At 30.9% G+C, this 20,058-nt stretch overlaps 2 protein-coding genes across 2 annotated transcripts; both read right to left on the bottom strand.

Annotated features, from left to right (window-relative positions):
• Positions 1-2,709: 2,709 nt before the first annotated feature.
• On the bottom strand, positions 2,710-6,072 carry LOC107849438. The gene is made up of 2 exons (XM_016694017.2): positions 5,822-6,072; positions 2,710-3,348 (listed from the first exon to the last, which is right to left on the bottom strand). Exons 1-2 carry the CDS (start codon positions 5,987-5,989, stop codon positions 2,776-2,778), a joined length of 741 nt encoding a protein of 246 aa, XP_016549503.1. The 5' UTR covers positions 5,990-6,072; the 3' UTR covers positions 2,710-2,775.
• Positions 6,073-8,423: 2,351 nt separating this feature from the next.
• Positions 8,424-11,518, bottom strand: LOC107862480. Its single transcript, XM_016708081.1, has 4 exons — positions 11,075-11,518; positions 10,709-11,014; positions 10,059-10,552; positions 8,424-8,937 (listed from the first exon to the last, which is right to left on the bottom strand). Exons 1-4 carry the CDS (start codon positions 11,516-11,518, stop codon positions 8,424-8,426), a joined length of 1,758 nt encoding a protein of 585 aa, XP_016563567.1.
• Positions 11,519-20,058: the final 8,540 nt, after the last annotated feature.

Consider the following 20,058-nt stretch of genomic DNA (forward strand, 5'->3'; position numbering starts at 1 on the left):
TTATTTAAATTTTTTTCTGTGTTTTTTTAACCATTCTCCTATAAAAAAGGACATATAACTAAAACAACATTTATAAATTACTAAACCATATCTCATGTGTACAATTTAATGCTTATCTTTTACAACACAGCATTGGCAAACATAGCTGAAAATATTTGGTGCTCCGACATTCATTAAATTCAACCAAATTAGATATAATTATATAAAAGATGTACAAAAATTGAAACACTCTTAATACCAAGAAGATAGTTGGTGCTTTTGTTTCCACGCAGGACCTTAAAGCTTTAGGTGTCAATATGTGTACTCGAAACTCCCGAGCAACCACGATCCCTAAACGTTGAGTCCGCCACTACAACATAACCAGTATATTCCTACAAAGTGAGATCTAGGGAGGATAAGTATATGCAATCCATATCAATACCTTAGAGGTGAGAAAAAGAGACTGTTTGCGATAGACCCCGATTCAAGACGGGAAAAAAATTGCAAAAAATTATATGTATCACAACTATATATAAACTTCTCATGTCGCCAACATCACTTAAAAGGATTTTGAGTTACAAAGAAAATGAATGCGAAATTTACAATTCATTCATTAAGTTTTACGTTTTAGGTTCTTGAACGAAAGACATTTTTTGACCCTAACGGCCCCGCCGACTCCAACAGACCACCCCTGGCCGATCCACATCCCGCCTGGGAGCCCCCGGTTGATTTTCGGCCCAAAACACGTCCAGGTCCCGGGCGCACCCAGAAAGTCGTGGGCTATATAGCATGTATTTCAGAGCACCAACAACGAGAAAGATAAGATTTTCTTTCTTTGGATATTAATTAATTACTTCGAGGTGTCAGTGTCAAGTCATTGCTTTTTTTAGCCGATGGTCTATCAAAAATAGTCATTCTATCTCACATAGATAAGACTGTAAGGATAACGTCTACGTACATTCCATCTTTTGTAAACCGCACTTGTGGAATTACTTTTGAATATATTGTTGCGGTGTTAAAGAAGTATTTCAATTTATCCAAATTTATAAGCTTTCATGGAATTACATTACTATAAGTACTTGTAATGGTCAAACTAGAGGGATTATATGCCGAGGAAGATTTAGAATTTTGAGTTTAAGAATTCTGAAATTTTGAATAAATTATTTATATACATTAAGTAAATTTCATAACATAAATTTTAGCAAAAATTACTATCGAATCCGTAACTAATACTCTATTTCTTCTCCCTCTAATTATATCCTACTTGGTAGTGATGTATATATAGGGTGTGAGTAATAGTCAGGGCCAGATCTTTTGTTAGGTAATGTAAGAAATAATGATGTAAACTGTAAAGGATGTCAAATGGTTATTAATTAGTGAAAACAATATAAACTTCAATAGTTTGGAGCTTAATTACAAAAAATTTTAATATTTTACATAATTATGGAAATATTCAATTTTGCGTCTGTCGATATACATAATTAGCTTCTGATAGTTTGGAGCTTAATTACAGAAAAAATTTATATTTTACATAATTACTGAAAATTTAGATTTTGGATTTGTCGATATACATAATTAGCTCCCTTTATATCCAACGAAGATACATTTTTTCCTTTGTAAAGATACATAACTAGCTTCCAATATATTTTTTTCAATTTTGGGTCGTCGAGATACATAATACATCTGAAGATACATTTTTTCCTTGTAAAGATACATAATTAGCTCCCGATGCATTTTTTTCGATTTTAGATCTGTTAAGATACATTATTAGCTCCCCCATATATATACATAATTAGTTAGGATTTTTATAATTACTTTATAAGAAAGAAGATTTGTGTACATATGACAAGTTAAGGTGTATCTTTATGTTATTTTTCCTATTAATTAACAAGCCAAATTGCTAAGTGCCCATCATGAACTAAACAATACTAATACATTGGATACATACACATACATGCGCGCGCACGCGAACACACACATATATATATATATATATATATATGACGGGGGTTAATTTTTATGTATGATCACGAAACTTTACTCACTATAATAGTATCGTTAAAAAGCTAATTTTTATCATATTTAAGTAAGAAATCTTTTCGTAAATAATCTAACGAACTCATTCTATTTTTTTCTGATACATATAAATTATATGACAATCATATACTGTTAATTATATATATACTACATATACATTATTATACATCAGCCAATGAATTTTAGCTTAAATGGTAGGATTATTGGCTAAGTTGGACTAGAAGGGGTAAATTGAATTAGGTCTTAATTATAACGGTGCAACTTAAATGGTAGTTAAAGTCAAATAATCAAATAATCTATATATATATATCTAGTAGCACACTAGAAAGTGTGACCAAAAAGTGTTAATTTAATTTACATATGGACTTGGTAATATATTCGTAAAAAGCAACAAAAAGAATACTAAATGGGATTTCTATTAAATACACTCTTTGAAGTTTAAACGTACATTTTCACTTCTCCAACTTTAATATAGTATTACCAAATATCATATCGAACCGAAGTTTAATTTACCGATTATCGAATTACCAAATCGATTTTTATAAGTATGGTATGTGGTATCTACGTTCAAATACCGATTATCGAATTATTAAACCCGAACTTTCAAAATACCGAATGCCCACCACTACGTTCAGCTCAAAAGTCAAAAGAAACATAAAGAAGTGGATAATTCTAAATTCAAAGTACATAAAATTGAGCAAATCATATTCTTATTAATAGTAGTAAGTACATAATGAAGTATTATTTCATTATTTTCAATTAAACAGACATTACAAAATCATCATGACCATTTCCATTTTCACTATTCTCATGATGAACATCCTTAATTTTTTTCCCCTTATCATCATGACAAATCACAAAATCAAGATTATAAAGCACAGTAACAAGACAAACAGAACTCAAAAACACCAATACAGGACCAAATATCCATAGTAAAAGTGTCAATGCAGAATAGAACAACCTATTAGCCACAGTATTTAAAATAAATGCCTTTTCAAGTAACTCACAAATGTACTCAATGCTCAATATTCCCAAATGATCTTGTGGACAATTGATGAGGAAATTCACTTGGTTGATGAACCTAATTGATATGGAATAACAAATAAATGAGAAGAGGAAGAATAGTAATAATGTGACATATTTTAGTGCCACCATGAATTCACCATGACCACCATAAACAGCATCATTTAGTGGCTTTTTGACACTATATGTGCTACTTATAACAGCAGCTAAGCCAGAACATAAAAGGATTGAAGTTGTGGCCATTAAGGTTGATCCCATTATTGTGTTTCTAAATGTTTGAACAGCCAAAATGTTTTTCTTGTCATTATCCTGAAAAAGAAGAAGAAAGAAATTATGTTAGTTAGGGCCGGAAGGAACGTCTTGGTGTAACTGGTAAAGTTGTTGTCATTTGACCAGGAGGCCATGAGTAAATTATGATAGTTAGGGAAGGAAGGAGAGCTTTGGTTTAACTGGTAAGGATGTTCTCATTTGACCAGGAGGCCACGAGTATGTGTTAGTTAGAGGCGGAAGGAGAGCCTTGGTATAACTGATAAAGTTGTTGTCCTTTGATCAGGAGGCCACGAGTAAATTATGTTAGTTAGCGGCGCACGGAAGGAGAGCTTTGGTCTAACTGATAAAGTTATTGTCGTTTGGCCAGGAGGCCACGAGTAAATTATGTTTGTTAGGGGCAGAAGGAGAGCCTTGGCGTAACTGGTAAACTTGTTGTCATTTGACCAGGAGGCCACGAGTAAATTATGTTAGTTAGAGGCGTAAGGAGAGCCTTGGCGTACTGGTAAAGTTGTTGTCATTTGACCAGGAGGCCACGAGTAAATTATGTTAGTTAGAGGCGTAAGGAGAGCCTTGGCGTAACTGGTAAAGTTGTTGTCATTTGATTAGAAGGCCACAAGTAAATTATGTTAGTTAGGGGCGGAAGGAGAGCCTTGGTGTAACTGGAAAAGTTATTTTCATTTGGCCAGAAGGCCACGAGATCAATCCGTGGAAACAGCCACTTGCAGAAAGTACATTGAATAATAGTCCTTTGTGATCCGATTCTTTCCTGAAGCCCGCACATAGCGCGAACTTTAGTTATTAGTGGAGGCGAACTTTAGTTATTAGTGGAGGTAAAGAAAATATCTCTAATAATATAATTTTTGGATTTGGACTAAAATTAAAACTTTGTTTTTTTATTCCCTTCACATTCCTCTTCACAAGTGAGAACAAAAAGGGGGAAACTGATCATGCATGTGTTTTCTTTATCTTAAAATTGCTAAATTACATAAAGTGTATTTAAAGAGTTTCAATAACTTCATCCATTTTAAGTATTAGAGAGACGTTATGATTTTATCATGTAACAACCCTAACAAACAAACCATCTCTCCCCATAAGAAAAATAAAATAAAATCTATTAAAATAATTTGGGCAAAATTATAATATATACTTTAGTCTTTTTTAGATTCAATCAACTTTTAGTTTCTCAAAGTAGGTAGAAAATGATTTTGAGAAAATAAATATTGTCTCCCAAGTGCTTTCACATGCAAATAAGATGAATGCAAAATGTCCACTAAATAAGGCTACTTCTATGGTCCATTACAAAGAAACTTCTCAACCCCCATATCCCCAACGGCCCAACCCCACCCCACCCCACCCCAACCCCCCAAACCCAAAATAAAGAAAAACACTAAATAATGAAAATAAAGAAACAGTTTGGTTGAAGTGCAACGTAAGGCTGCATACAATACACTCCCTTCCTCAAACTCTATGCATAGCGAGAGATTTAATGCATCGGACAGTCTTTTTTTAAATTCTTGTTGGAACTCAGTAGAAATATGAGATTTCCAATAGAAAGTACATCATGTCCGACGAGCCAATATATAATATTCGTGTTTTTTTAGTAGTGAACTTAATTAATATGCTCAAACCATACTCAAAAAACTTTACTATGATCAAATTTAGATGAGAAAATTAACATCAAATAAACTTAACATATGAATGAACCTACTATATATAATGTAAACAAGAAGTTTGAACAATTAGTATTAAGGAGGAAAAACTATGAAAACAATTAGAAGGATATAACTTATATACACTGCAATATAAATAATTTTTACTCCAATTATTTGTTGGCTACATGAATTTTCACGTTATTGCATCGATGAAACTTAGAGTCCTCACGTTATAATTTCGTTTCTTATTTTCTCTCCTCCTATTCACAATAAAAGAAGATTCAACCTAAATATCCGCTCTCCCAACTTCTTAAGCTAAAAATAATCCGCCAATGTATACTATATGTATAATCCATGAATATATGTGTATATCAATTAGGAAAATGCAAATAATGAAGCCAAGTGGTTATTTGTTTTAAGTAGATGCTTTGGCCATGAGAATTTTTTCATTTTTTCGAAAGATTATTTCACTTTAGTGAAAAAAGTGAAAATAATAGCGTTTGGCTATAAGAATTATTTTACTTTAGTGAAAACTGTTTTTGGAAAAGTGAAAAAAAGTAAAATTTATTTTCACTTTTTTTGCTCCTATTTCTCTCACAAAATTTTGAAAACAACTCCCATTTATATTCATGATCAAACACAACACCAACTTCAATTTCGAAAGATTATTATTTTCATTGCCAAACGGAGAATCGGAAAGCAAATTTTTTTGATACATCTTCATAAACACACACACAAAATATTTTAAAAAAATAAAATAAAATAGAAGGGACTATGCCTTATAGTATTATAACTTTAAAACACAAAAATGTATACAAAAAAGATATAAAAGAGATTGGAAAGAATTTTTATTTTTTTACCTTCATAATAGAAGAAACCCATAAACGTCTTCCATTAGCATTAGTTCCAATAATAGTAGAAAGTGGTTGTGCCTTAACGTTTTGCCATAACCAAATATGATATAATAAGCTTATTATAAGCCCTAATGGAACTAATATCACATCCAAATAACATTTTTTCCATTCCATTCTCAATGTGTGTGTGTGTTTCTCTCACCTTTTTCTTCTTCTTATTGTGTTGGTTGAGAGAAGGAGTACTTCATTGGAATTATGTGCCAACAAGCAACATATATATATAGAGAGTATAAGCAGAGGCGGAGCCAGAATTTCAACTGGGGCTCGGTTTAATATTTGAAGAAAAATTAGTCGAAGGGAGTTCAACACCTACTATATATACATAAAAATAATTTTAAATATGTATAAATAGTATAAGTTTTCGTCGAAGGGAGTTCGAATGAACCCCCTAATCAAAGGATGGCTCCGCCCCTGAGTATAAGTTACATCATCATCGTTTATAGTGAAAATAACTTTTTATAATATCAGGTTGTTCAAAAAATATGTTCAGTTAAGTCTTCTTAAAATGGGGGAATAGCTTTTTATAATATCAGGTCATTCAAATAATATGTTCAATTAAGTCTTCTTAAAACGTGGGATTTGAAATCTTCATGATGATACATAATTATGTCAACTTTTATCGAAGATAAAAATAATTTGATAGTGTAAAAATTATTTACACAAACAGTCATTAGAGTTGATTTCGATTACTATAATTTAATAGTACAAGTACCAAAGTCACTAAATTATTACTTTTAGCATCACCAATTTATTTTTGGGACCAAAAAAAATCACTCAAATTTACCTAAATATTGAACAAACTCATTAGGACAACAAGGAGAACACATTTCATTGATAATTAGGTTAGTTAAGTGACTTTTTTTATTACAAAAACATTTTTAATAAGTTTTCATGATAGTTATATAAAATTAATTGACTACTTTTTTTTACAAAAAGAATACTTCCATTCGATTACAATAAATAAAAGGACAAACAACATAAATTCTGACAGTTTGGAGCTTATTACAGAAAATTCTAACATTTTGCATAATTATTGAAAATCTCAATTTTGGATCTATCGAGATACATAATTAACTTCGGATGTATTTTTTCGATTTTGAATCTATCGAGATACATAGTAAATCCAACGAAGATACATTTTTTCATTTGTAGAGAGACATAATTAGCTCCCGATCTATTTTTTTTTTTTTTTAATTTTGGGTCTGTCGAGATACATAATTAGCTCCCAATAAATCCAATAAAAATACATAATTAGTTAAAAATTTTATAATTACTTTATAAAAGCAAAAATTTATATAAATATAATAAATTAAGTGTATATTTATATTATTTTTCCTAAGTAAAAACTTACGCACATAACTTAAGATGCACGTGGACTTCTTTCTAGGCAATATCCAAAATTAAAGGGGAAAGGCTTGTAGATAAAGAACGTAATTAGTAATATTCCACTACGTATTAAATTAATGTATCTATAAAGAGGTAAACATAAACATATACTTTATACTTTTATGGTTACATAAATTATATTTCTTTCATGTTTCCATTTTTTTTCCCTCATCAATTTCCCAGAAGTCTCAAAAAAAATAAAAAGTTTTGGTGACACTTTAGCACTGAGTTATATCCTTTTTCCATTCTAATAATTAATATTGAAAAATAAATGAGAAATTTATAAATTAAATACAAAATTCTATTAGGATTATTTTTAAAAATATATATATAATTGTGGATATGAGATAACCATTTTTAGTTAGTTAGGTAAGTAAAATTGAAAATTAAAGAAATTTAGTTTAGTTAGGTATTGGTTAATTTCATCTAAAAATATAATCCAACCAAATGATCCAATTAATCATTATAAGGTATACATTTCTATAAATTTTATTATTCTTATCATGAGTGATAATTAATTAATTAAGTTACTAAATCAAAGTATAGTAATCATCCATTATAACGAAATGATTCTCAACTAACTGAGCTTTTAAGATAGTCTTTAAATAGTAAATAGTTTGGATTATTGTTGTTATTACATATGTAAAAGTAGTAAAATAATATAATGAATCAATATAATATTACAACTTATTTTCTGAACCGACATGCAATATGATGGTTTATTTACGGTTAATTAATATTTATTTATTCCGTGTATTTACATCAAACTGATGTAACTTATTATTGTTAAGTAATTTAATAAAATAATAACATATTTACTAATTATTTTTATTAAGTGATTATTTTGTATATTTCAATAAACATATATTATATATTCATTAGCTTAGTGTAAACGTCCTATATGGGTATGTTTTTATCGTTGTATTATTCTCTCACAATTTCATTTTTACGGTTTAGATTTTGTTATTCACACAATCACATTGGTGTTTACACGAAATCATATTAATCAGAGGCAGAGCCAGAATTTAAAGTTTGGGGTTCGAAATTTCAAGTTAAGACAACGACCTCAAGCTAATGTATAACCTTAGCCAAAGTAACTAACAAATAAGGATAGTTCAAAAAGCGATAAATTACTTAAACACTATAAATATAAGCATTATCATTACAATTGCATTCGACAAGTTATCATGTTTTGAAAACAATCAATGATCGCATCATTATGTACACTGTCAAATACTTCATCCTCTATATAACAAAATAAACAATCATTCAAAAAATCATCGCCAATCCTGCTTCGCAAATCATTTTTAATAAATTTCATGGAGGAAAAAGCTCTTTCTACTGTTGCAGTAGCTACGGGTAATATCAAGCTTAATTTCACAAGCAAATAAACAGGTCCCCACGTCTTGTGCATATTTGTTTCAACCAATTTCATCGAAAGATCTCCAAGTCCTTTCAAATTAGAGAAAGCACTATCTACTTCTCTCACATAGTAAATATAATTGCCAAGATCAAAACTAAGATCTTCAAGCTTGGAGGCACTAAACTCATTTGGATAATATGTAGCAAGCTTCATGATCTTGTCTTTATCATAATTCGCAAAATAATTCTCAGGACTCAAACTAGTCATTCCAAGAAGTAGATCAGTATTCACTTCACTAAAGCGATTGTTAGCTCTAAAAGTTGCAAATCAATAACAACATAAAAAACTTCCACACGCAAATGATGAGAATATGTAAAACTTGAGCTCTTGAGCTTCGACTTTTCAAGACCATATTTCTCATTCATTTCAGGAATCACAATATCATTCTTTTCACAAAATAAAGAGACGTCTTCTAACAAAGAATTTCATTTACTTTCCCTAGTCAATTGAAATTGTCTCTTTGAGAATAGCACTAACGATATCTTAATCTTTTCGTTGTAAAGCCATATTCAAATCATATATAACTACCAAAATTTTCAACATCAAATGCAACATGTAGACAAACTCATAAGATCAAATATCTTCCACTAGACTTTTTGCCAATGCTTTCTCATGGTAATTTGCACCTTCTTTTTCAAGAACTCCAAGTACATAAACAATTGATGAGAATAAGGAAATTAAGTTACGTATTGTCTTAAAATGGGACCCCAACGAGTATCACCGGATCTTTGAAGTCCAAGTTCCTGATTTAATCCACTTCTCGTATGAACTTCACCAAGCACTAATAATACCTCTAATTTTTCAGCTTGATCATCTCAAAGCATCTCCCAGCGCTTAATAAAAGCTCCAACAATATTTAAAACACTAGCAAGAATGTCAAAAAAAATTATTCACATCATCATGTTTCTCCGCAACAGCTACAAGAGTCAATTGCAATTGATGAGCAAAGCAATGTATGTAATATGCTGAAGAATTATCTTTCAAAATCAAAGTTTTAAGACCATTAAGCTCTCCCTGCATGTTACTAGCTCCATCATAATCTTGTACCCATATTTGGGATCGACTCAGAGACGGAGCAAGAATTTAAAGTTTGGGGGTTTGAAATTTCAAGTTAAGACAACGACCTCAAGCTAATGTATAACCTTAGCCAAAGTAACTAACAAATAAGGATATTTAAAAAGCGATAAATTACTTAAACACTATAAATATAAACATTATCATTACAATTGCATTCGACGAGTTGTCATGTTTTGAAAATGATCAATGATCTCATCATTAGGTACACTGTCAAATACTTCATCCTCTATATATCAAACTAAACAATCATTCAAAAAATCATCACCAATCCTGCTTCGCAAATTATTTTTGATAAACTTCATGGAGGAAAAAACTCTTTCCACTGTTGCAGTAGCTACGAGCAATATCAAGCTTAATTTCATAAGCAAATAAACAAGTTCCCACGTCTTGTGCATATTTGTTTCAACCAATTTCATCGAAAGATCTTCAAGTCCTTTCAAATTAGAGAAAGCATTATCTACTTCTCTCACATAGTAAATATAATTGTCAAGATCAAAACTAAGATCTTCAAGCTTGGAGGCACTAAACTCATTTGGATAATATATAGCAAGCTTCATGATCTTGTCTTTATCATAATTCGCAAAACAATTCTCAGGACTCAAACTAGTCATTCCAAGAAGTAGATCAGTATTCACTTCACTAAAGAGATTGTTAAGCTCTGAAAGTTGCAAATCAATAACAACATAAAAAACTTTCACACGCAAATGATGAGAATATGTAACACTTGAGCTCTTGTGCTTCGACTTTTCAAGACCATATTTCTCATTCATTTCAGGAATCACAATACCATTCTTTTCACAAAATAAAGAAGCATCTTCTAACAAAGAATTCCATTTACATTCCCTCATCAATTGAAATTATCTCTTTGAGAAATCCACAAGCTTCACAGCACTAACGATATCTTGATCTTTTCATTGTAAAGCCATATTCAAATCATATGTAACTACCAAAATTTTCAACATCAAATGCAACATGTAGACAAACTCATAAGATCGAATATCTTCCACTAGACTTTTTGCCAATGCTTTCTCATGATAATTTGCACCTTCTTTTTCAAGAACTCCACGTACATGAACAATTGATGAGAATAAGGAAATGCAGTTACGTACTATCTTAAAATGGGACCCCCAACGAGTATCACCGGATCTTTGAAGTCCAAGTTTCTGATTTAATCGACTTTCCGTATGAACTTTACCAAGCACTAATAATACCTTTAATTTTTCAGCTTGATCATCTCGAAGCATCTCCCTGCTCTTAAAAGAACCTCCAAAAATATTTAAAATATTAGCAAGAATGTCAAAAAAATTATTCACATCATCATGTTGCTTCGCAACAGCTACAAGAGTAAATTGCAATTGATGAGCAAAGCAATGTACGCAATATGCTGAAGAGTTCTCTTTCAAAATCAAAGTTTTAAGACCATTAAGCTCTCCCTGCATGTTACTAGCTCCATCATAACCTTTTCCCCGTATTTGGAATAGACTCAAAGAATGATTTAAAAGCAAAGAATAGATCGCTTCTTTCAACGACTTCGCTGATGTGTCTTTAACATGAACAAGACCAAGAAATCGCTCAATAAGCTTACCCTCTTTGTTGACATACCGCAAAACAAGCCCCATTTGTTCCTTATGAGAAACATCTTTAGACTCATCAACCAAAATTCTAAGGAAATCACCATTTAAGTCTTCAATAATCGCTTTCAACGTTTCTTTTGCACAAGAACTTACAATGTCTTTTTGAATATCGAAAGAAGTCATGGTGCTATTTTTGAAGCTTTTTCTAATACAATATTTTTTTCTTCTTCCTTTTTGTCCGCATACCACTTCAAGAGATCAAGAAAATTACCTCTTCTTGTAGAAGTTACACACTCATTATGACCCCGAAAAGACAAACCTTGTTTCAAGAAATATCTTGTCACATCAATCGAAGCATTTAAGCGAATACAATGTTCACCTTTAATTTTCTCAGATTGCTTATCAAGTGAGGCTAAATAGATTGTTCCGAATTGATCAAATCTAGCATCATCTTGAAACATCGACGATGAACACTATTCACTTCACCCACATATTTTTTAAGCTTTTCTATGCCTTTGTTCCAACTTTGAAAACCTTCCATTGTGAAAGATTCACTCACTTTTTTTCCATATCCTCCAAACTTATTTTTAAACAAGTAACAACATAAGTAAAATGTTGCATCTTCTTTAATGCTAGATTCTAACCATTGAGAATATGGAGGCTTAAACCATTCAGGATTAAAGTGACGTGGTGTACCTCCAAAATGTCTTAAGGGAAACTCAAATTTATCTGGTTGACAATGTTTTTTTCGTATGTAATATCTCCTCACTCGGTCACGTATATTTGGAGAAAATTCTGTAATTAATTTTCTTTCATCAGGATCAGATTTAAGATCCAACTTTACCAACTCTTTGTCGTTATCCGATACACTAGAAAGATTGACAGGCAATGGAGAACTTGGCAAAGAAGAACTAGGAGAAGTATCTGAAGAAGTTTGAGGCTTGAAAAATTTTGTAATCATATTGTCACTTGCTTAAAGATCCTACGAATGACAAAACACAAAATTTTCTACTAAATTATTCTACTATCTTGCAAATTACAATCAAAAAATAAGAAAACTATATGTTGCAACAGAATTATAGATACAATTACTAAAGCACTTTAACCCAAAATCGAAAGCAAAATTAAAAATTTAATCACAATTTATCGATCATGACTCATGAATGCCAATACAAAACTATGAGACATTGAGACTAACAATTAACATCTGTGAAAACTGAAAGTGAAATAGAATTATGGTCTATGGAAACCACTGCACATTGCATACCTTACAGAGAAGCAGAAGTTCTATTCTGGTCTTTGGAGAGCAGCAGGTGGCGCAGACATACAGTGCCCGAGCAGCCGGCGTCCGACGACGGCCGACGAGCCAACGGGCAACGACGGAGATGAAAATCGAAAGCACTTTAAAAAAATCCAAAGGTTTTTGTTGGTCGTTGTTTGAAGTCCGAAGAAACCCTAAGTTTTTTTGTTAGCAAACACGTTTTTTTCTTTCTTTAATTATTAGTTTAAGCTTCTTTTTTTTGGGGAGGGAGGGGAGGGAGGGGGAGGGGGTTTGTTGGTAAACACGTTGTTTTGACTTTCTTTAATTATTAATAGTTTATGCTTTTTTTTTTTAAGAAAAAAGAAGTGTACCGTGTACGAATTATGGAAAAGCAAATAAAAAAATTTGGAAAAGCAGATTAAAAAAGCTCTTAGTGAGGCGCAACGCTCTTAAATGTGTTGCGCCTACCACTATACTAACAACCTATGTTTGTCTATGGGTTCGGCCTTATATATATTTATATACGTTTTCCATATATATATATATATACACACACACACACATACATATACATATAGGGTCTACGGAAAAGCTACGGGGTTCGGTCGAACCCCCATCAAGCACTGTGGCTCTGCCCTTGATATTAACGTAATTCTATATTTAAGTAATTTAGTGAGACGAGAATACATATCAATTAATCATGAATGGTAATGCGCTAGAAGTGTAGCACAAGTAAGCACATGACATGTATTTATTGATTTGATGTAACCGGATGCAAATAAGATTTTGTTTCTTCAGGTTAAAGTCATAATTAAGTAAATATATATATAAGTGTGCTCTCATCTAATAGCTTAATTTTTTTTGAGGAGATTATAGTCACGCACTTCAACATAACGTCAAAGCAGGTGAATCGAACGGAGATCGCTTGCATTAAAGTCTCACTGTCATCTATTTTAAAACAAAATTGAAAAGAATTTCCACTTATTTAATATGGCTCCTTAAAACAAACAATCCCATAAATGAGAGAGCGTACTGAAATCATAAATTAAGTATAAATACACACTCATTTAGAAATTTAAGCTTTTAGATGAAACGTTCACATGTACGCTTCAACACTTCTATATACAGGACGGACCTATATGCATTTTTTTTATGCTTCAGCACTCATAAATCCAAGGTCCGCCAATGTCTATATATTAAATTGTTTTGCAGTCTAACATTTTATACGAGCCTTCACGTATCAATTAATTTTATTTTAACAGACAATATAAAGTAAATAAATCAATTTTCAGTTTGTGGGTTGGAAGTTGATCAACTTTTTTATAGACCTAATTAGTTGCTTAAGCAAATTGCTGAGTTGAAATCCACTAAAAATATTAAAATAAACTTTACCAAACTAAAATGGATTTTGTGAGATGAAACTAATTTAGTTTTAAGAAGTAACCCACCTGTATGCCATTATATATTAATCTTATATTATAATAACTTGCAAGGGTCAAATTGGCTATTCAAGTTTTTAAAGCTTGCTTATATCTTTTTTATTCACATGATATATGTGAACATATATTAAGTTGTTTATATACGTATAGGATTTAAATTTTATATATATATATATATATATATATATATATTGATTACATTAAAAAAAAACATTACATTGTTAACATGTTATAACAAGTAGCTTATATATCATGTTTATGTTTGGTTATCAATTCATATGTCTTATCAGATCCGTGATCTTTAGCGGCAATTAATCAACGGAAATAGCACAACTATTGTTAAATATATTTTTTTTAGAGGCATTTATTAGTGTTAATTACATTTTGGTACGTTTTGTAAATGCTACTAAAGTCTATAGCAATATTGAAAATTAACTAATATCGGTAAAAGTTTAACACTCTTTGTTAAATTGGATAGTTATTATCTCTAAAAGGTGTTTTTGTTGTATCGACATAATCGATAAATATATCCGCCTTATTTGTCATATATTCTATCAGGTGTGTAAGCGTTTAAGAATAAGTTGAGACCAAGTTGAGGCTAGGCGCCAACTTGACGCCAATTGATGCTAATAAGTAAGTTGGCGTCTAGCCTCGTCAATCTATTTTCAAATTCTTACACGTTTTATATCCTCAATACAACACAGTGATAGATATCATATTCATAGAATACGATTTACTTTTAAGATGTATTGATGGCAAAATAATAGATAGGTGAGACTCAAACTCGTGCTAAAAAGCATGAAAGTTTGATTTCTCTTTAAGACATAATGTTGAGAATGCTCGAAAATATTCCAATTGAAAAGATGATTTTCGTAAATATTCCAAAAATAATGTTATATTAAAAACTTATTTGTACCTATTTTATAAGTGATTTGATTGTGTAGCTATTTTTTTAACATCAACAATGTATATAACTTAAATTTTATACATACACAACGTTAACTACTCAAAAAAAATATCGGGATGTGGGTAGTGCTGGAAGTTCGGTATTCGATTCGGTATTTTTAAAATTTGGGTTCGTTAAATCGACAACCAGTAATTAAAACTAGATACTTAATACCATACTTTTAAACTTTCATTCAGTAATTTGGTAAACGGTAAATTAAATTTCGATTCGATATGATATTTGGTAATACATATTCCTATTCATCTATCTAAATTTTTAAAAATCAACATATTCATTGTGAAGGCAACTGCAAATATTTTCAAGTAAAGCAGAAGTGAAAAACGGAGGGTGAATCTTTTGATCTTTGAGCTTTGGGGATGACAATGGATCAATTAGATATATTATATATACACGGGATGAATCTTTATTTAATAAATAATTCAATATTAGGTATATACCGAAACGGTATTAATATCTTATATCAAAGTCGAACCTAAATACCATATTTTAAAATTTTACTCTTAAATATCATATCAAATACTAAATTTTTTAGTTCGATTCGATCATTCAATTTTCGATATTTTATTTAAGCCTTAATTGTGGGTGGGTGGGTGGGTGGGTGGGATGCATGGGTGGAGTTTGTGCTTTATTAGGTCAATACGTAATTACGTGGTGATTAGTTAGTTTCTTAATGAAGATAATTAAAAGGGGAAAAATGGATATGAATTAACTTTTTTAAGACAACAGGCTCAAATATGTCACTGAACTATTAGAAATGACTCATTTATGTCATCCGTTAAAAGTTGGGTTCATTCATGTCATCGCCGTTATAAAACCGGATCATCCATGCCATTACTTTTTAACGGTGGTTTTCTAAAAAAACTGTTTTGCCACGTGGCCTCTTATTAGAGGTCTACGTCATTTTTTTTTTAGTTTTGATCCATTAAGAAGAATTCACCCACACCCAACCTTTCACCTTAACCCACTTTAATATTACTCTTAATTTTGACCCTAGATTTAAACATATATATAATCATTTAGTTTTCGAACATGAAATTTACACACTTGAATACTACGTTTAAAATAATATAGGTTAGAATAATTAATAATTTAAAATGGAAAATGAATAAATTGTGATTAAAAAATAATTTATTTTGACTCTCGAAATCCGAACATCATCACATAATTTAGGACGAAGAGAATACCACATACATGAAGGACCACAACTTTTAATTAGGAAGAATACCTAAAAATCCCTTCTAAATTGGAATTATAAGTTGTGTAGTTGAATTATTGGTAGTCTAAATTATTTAGTGGATTTGGCTATTTGGTAGGCTTTATACTCTTTAACGTGATTTTTTAGAAAATCACCGTTAAAAAATAATGGCATGGATGGATCGGTTTATAACGACGATGGCATGAATAAGCCCAACTTTTAACGAATGCATAAATAAGTCATTTCTGATTGTTGAGTGGCATATTTGATCTTTTTCTTTTTTTAATTAAGTTTAAAGTTGGCTTTCTATCTTAATAGTAAAATATTATGAAAAGAAGAATGAGACAAATTTAAAGTGCAATAAGTGCTTTTGGTTAATTGGCCACCTTCTTAGCACTCAAATTTTGATTTCTCCCATATTATTTTAAAATAAAATTTCATACTTTATGCATTGATGGTGTAATCCATAATTTTTAAAAATTTCATACTTTATGTACTGAGGAATGAGGATGATGTAAGATATATTTATATAATTAAATTAATTATAAAATTACAACTACGTTTAACAATTGCAGAATTGTATGAATATTTGTTTTTACACTACCATCTAACTTGTGTATGCTTTATGAAAAGATGGTATGCACTTTGTACAACTTTAGATATATCGTGTTTGAAGTTTAATTTTAATAAAGCTTAGTTAATTATATAGATATTTCATATGGCTAAAGTTTAAATATATATCACTGAAAAGTCATTTATTTTTGTCTGAATTTAGTCATTTTTGTTTTACTTTAGCCGTTTTTGTTTGAAATTTAGTCATATATGTCTAAAGAAATATAAGAGAAAACATTATTGAATTGTTGTAACTATATTATTACATTGAGGTTGTATAAAAATAGACACTACATTTTAATCCTTTTCCTAATAGAACACTAAATTACAATCCCTTTTCAAGTAGGATTCTAAATTATATTCCTATTCCTACTCCTGTTCTAACACTCCCCCTCAAACTGCTGAATAGAAGACATGTACCAAGCTTGTTATGAATGTAACTAATACGACGATCGGTGAGGGACTTAGTGAAGATAACTGCAAGAAACTGATAAGGACTGCTTTGAACGTCTGAGAGACCTCAACTGAAATGGAACAAATTGAAAAAGTGATCCGAAAAGTCGATGTGTCGCTGCAAAATTGTTGAAAACCGGTGTAAAATACATGGGTCATCTCGAAATCAAGAGATGAATAGATCTTGAACAAGATAGTCATCAACAAACTGGCCGGAACATACTCACGCGCCGGATTATTAGATTTGATGGTTAAAAAGTGGTCACTATTTGAGAACAAAATTATATGGGTAGGGTTGAAATGATGACACGACTAGATTTGATGGATGAAAAGTGGTCGCCATTTGAGAAAAAAATTATATGGGTAGGGTTGAAATGATGACACGACCCTACTGAGAAAGAGAATTATATGGGTAGGCCGGAATGATGGTATGATCCTACTGAGAAAGAGAAATTATATGGGTAGAGTCAGAATGACGATACAACCTTACTGAAAAACAAAAATTATACGGATAAGGTCGGAATAACGACACGATCCTACTGAAAAGAGAACTTATATGGGTAAGGTCAGAATGATGGCACGATCCTACGCAAATCAGATCTGAGTCACCGTAGAGACGCATGGAACTACGCAAATCAGATTTAAGAAGTCACCGAAAAGCCGCACGGTGCTATGCAACTCAGATATGAAAAAGTAGTTCGAAAAAATGCATGGTACTACATAAATTAAATATTAGTCCGGAGAGATACATGATGCTACGAAAATCTTATATGAGAAAGTAGTCATCAGAAAGATGCATGGTGCTACACAAATTAGATATGAAAAAGTAGGGGAAAGAAGTGGTGGCCTAACTTTTGCTAACATGATCATTGGCTGGTAGCATATATGGGTTATAGCCGCCCGTCGGTAGCGGAAGCTCTTTAATTCTCTACCAAGATCGTAGAGGCTCTAATATTATGATAAAGAAATGGACCTTGGGCAATCCTCCCCTCATGAGCTATCTTTTGAGCTTGTGTTAGGCCCAAGATCCATTTCTTTATCATGGTTCGAAATCAGGAGGACGTTATGGGGAAGCTATTAGTTGCAAACCATTGTGGTGACAATTCAGAAGACACATAAAACAATACTAAAAAGTGTAATATTATTATATTATTTGGTCAATTGCTCTACATATAAAACCTAATATTAAAAACATAAAAACTAAAGAGAGAGAAAATCTCCCCCTAAACAAATACTCTTTAAAACTACATTGTGAATATTATTTTGTTATTGTATGAGAAGAGGGGTATTCTATTTATAGATAGTCAAAACCTTTCTCTTAGAGAGAGGTTTGCCAAATATAAAAAAGTTTTATATTTTCCTTTCAAGAAAAATAAAAATAATTATGGTAATTTTTATTTTCCTTCCAAGAAAAAGTAAAACTTAATTTTGGCAAGAAATCAGGGCAAAAACCCTAACAAATCTCTCCTTTTTGGCTTGATTTTCTTCACTCGATCCGCCTTCTTCACATCTTTGATCTTTGTTCTTCATATGTCTTCATCATTGTTGCTCGGCATGTTTAAAAATGGAGCTTTTGGATTAAAAATATATGAGTCCTCTCGAGTTAAAAATATATGAGCCCTTTGTAGGGTTAAAAATGAGCTTTATTTTTAAATATGTAACAGCAGAATTGTTAAAAATATGATTGTCAATTATCTCCACATGTAGCTTTTGGACATATATCTTCATTATCATCAAATTTATTGCAAATTGATTAGAACCGTCTTGGACTTGTCTTCAACCTCGTTTTACCAAACTACTGGATCTTTGAACCGTAAGTTCTGATACCATGTGAAGAATTATAAGAGAAGAACATTATTGAATTGTTGTAACTATATTATTATATTGAGGCCCTATAAAAATAGATACTATATTCCAATCTTTTTCCTAATAGGACACTAAATTATAATCCTTTTTCAAGTAAAATTCAAGTAAAATTCTATATAATATTTGTATTCCTACTTATATTCTAACAATAGAGATAGTTGAAATTCGGTCACTGATGTTTCAGCAGAAATGATTGAAGTTATAGCTAAAGTTCAAACAAAAATGATTGAAGTATAACTATTTTCTTACCTTAACTTGAGGCAGAAATGTATGAATTCTTTTTTCTTTTTTGGTAAACGAAATGTTTGAATTTCACTCATGTATAACTTCAAACATTTTGTCTAAGATTTAATTTGTCAGATCTAAATTCAGCACTGCATATCCTTAAAGTATATGTGGAAAAAAAATTTAAAAACAGAATAGATACATATTATATATTTACCAAAACTAATATACTATTTCATTTCAAAATATAACAATAGTTTATTTACTATATTTATATAACCTTTAGTAAATTCAATAAATTCTGTATATATTTTTCCTCTTTCTTCCTTTAATTCACTAAGATGAGAGAGAAATACCAAATACATAAAATGATAATTTAAATATATTATTTGTTAGATATAAAGACTAAATGGGCAGAGGCGGACCTACGTGGTAGCGAGGGGTCACCTGAACCCCCTCGGCAAAAGATTACGACGTATATATAAGGTAGAAAATCTATATTTATGTATATATATTAATTTTGAACCACCTAACACAAAGTTATTGGATAGCTTAGTGGTACTTTCTCCGCTTCTTAGGGCGCTACCACAGCCCTTGTTGCGGGTTCAATTCCCCTAGGCTGTATATTTAGCTATTAAAAAATAGATGCATATCTCACCTGCTATATCTAAAAAAAAAAAAAAAAAAAAAAAAAAAAAAAAAAAA

This window comes from Capsicum annuum, chromosome 1, assembly GCF_002878395.1.
Source record: "Capsicum annuum cultivar UCD-10X-F1 chromosome 1, UCD10Xv1.1, whole genome shotgun sequence".
NCBI classification, from domain to species: domain Eukaryota; kingdom Viridiplantae; phylum Streptophyta; class Magnoliopsida; order Solanales; family Solanaceae; genus Capsicum; species Capsicum annuum.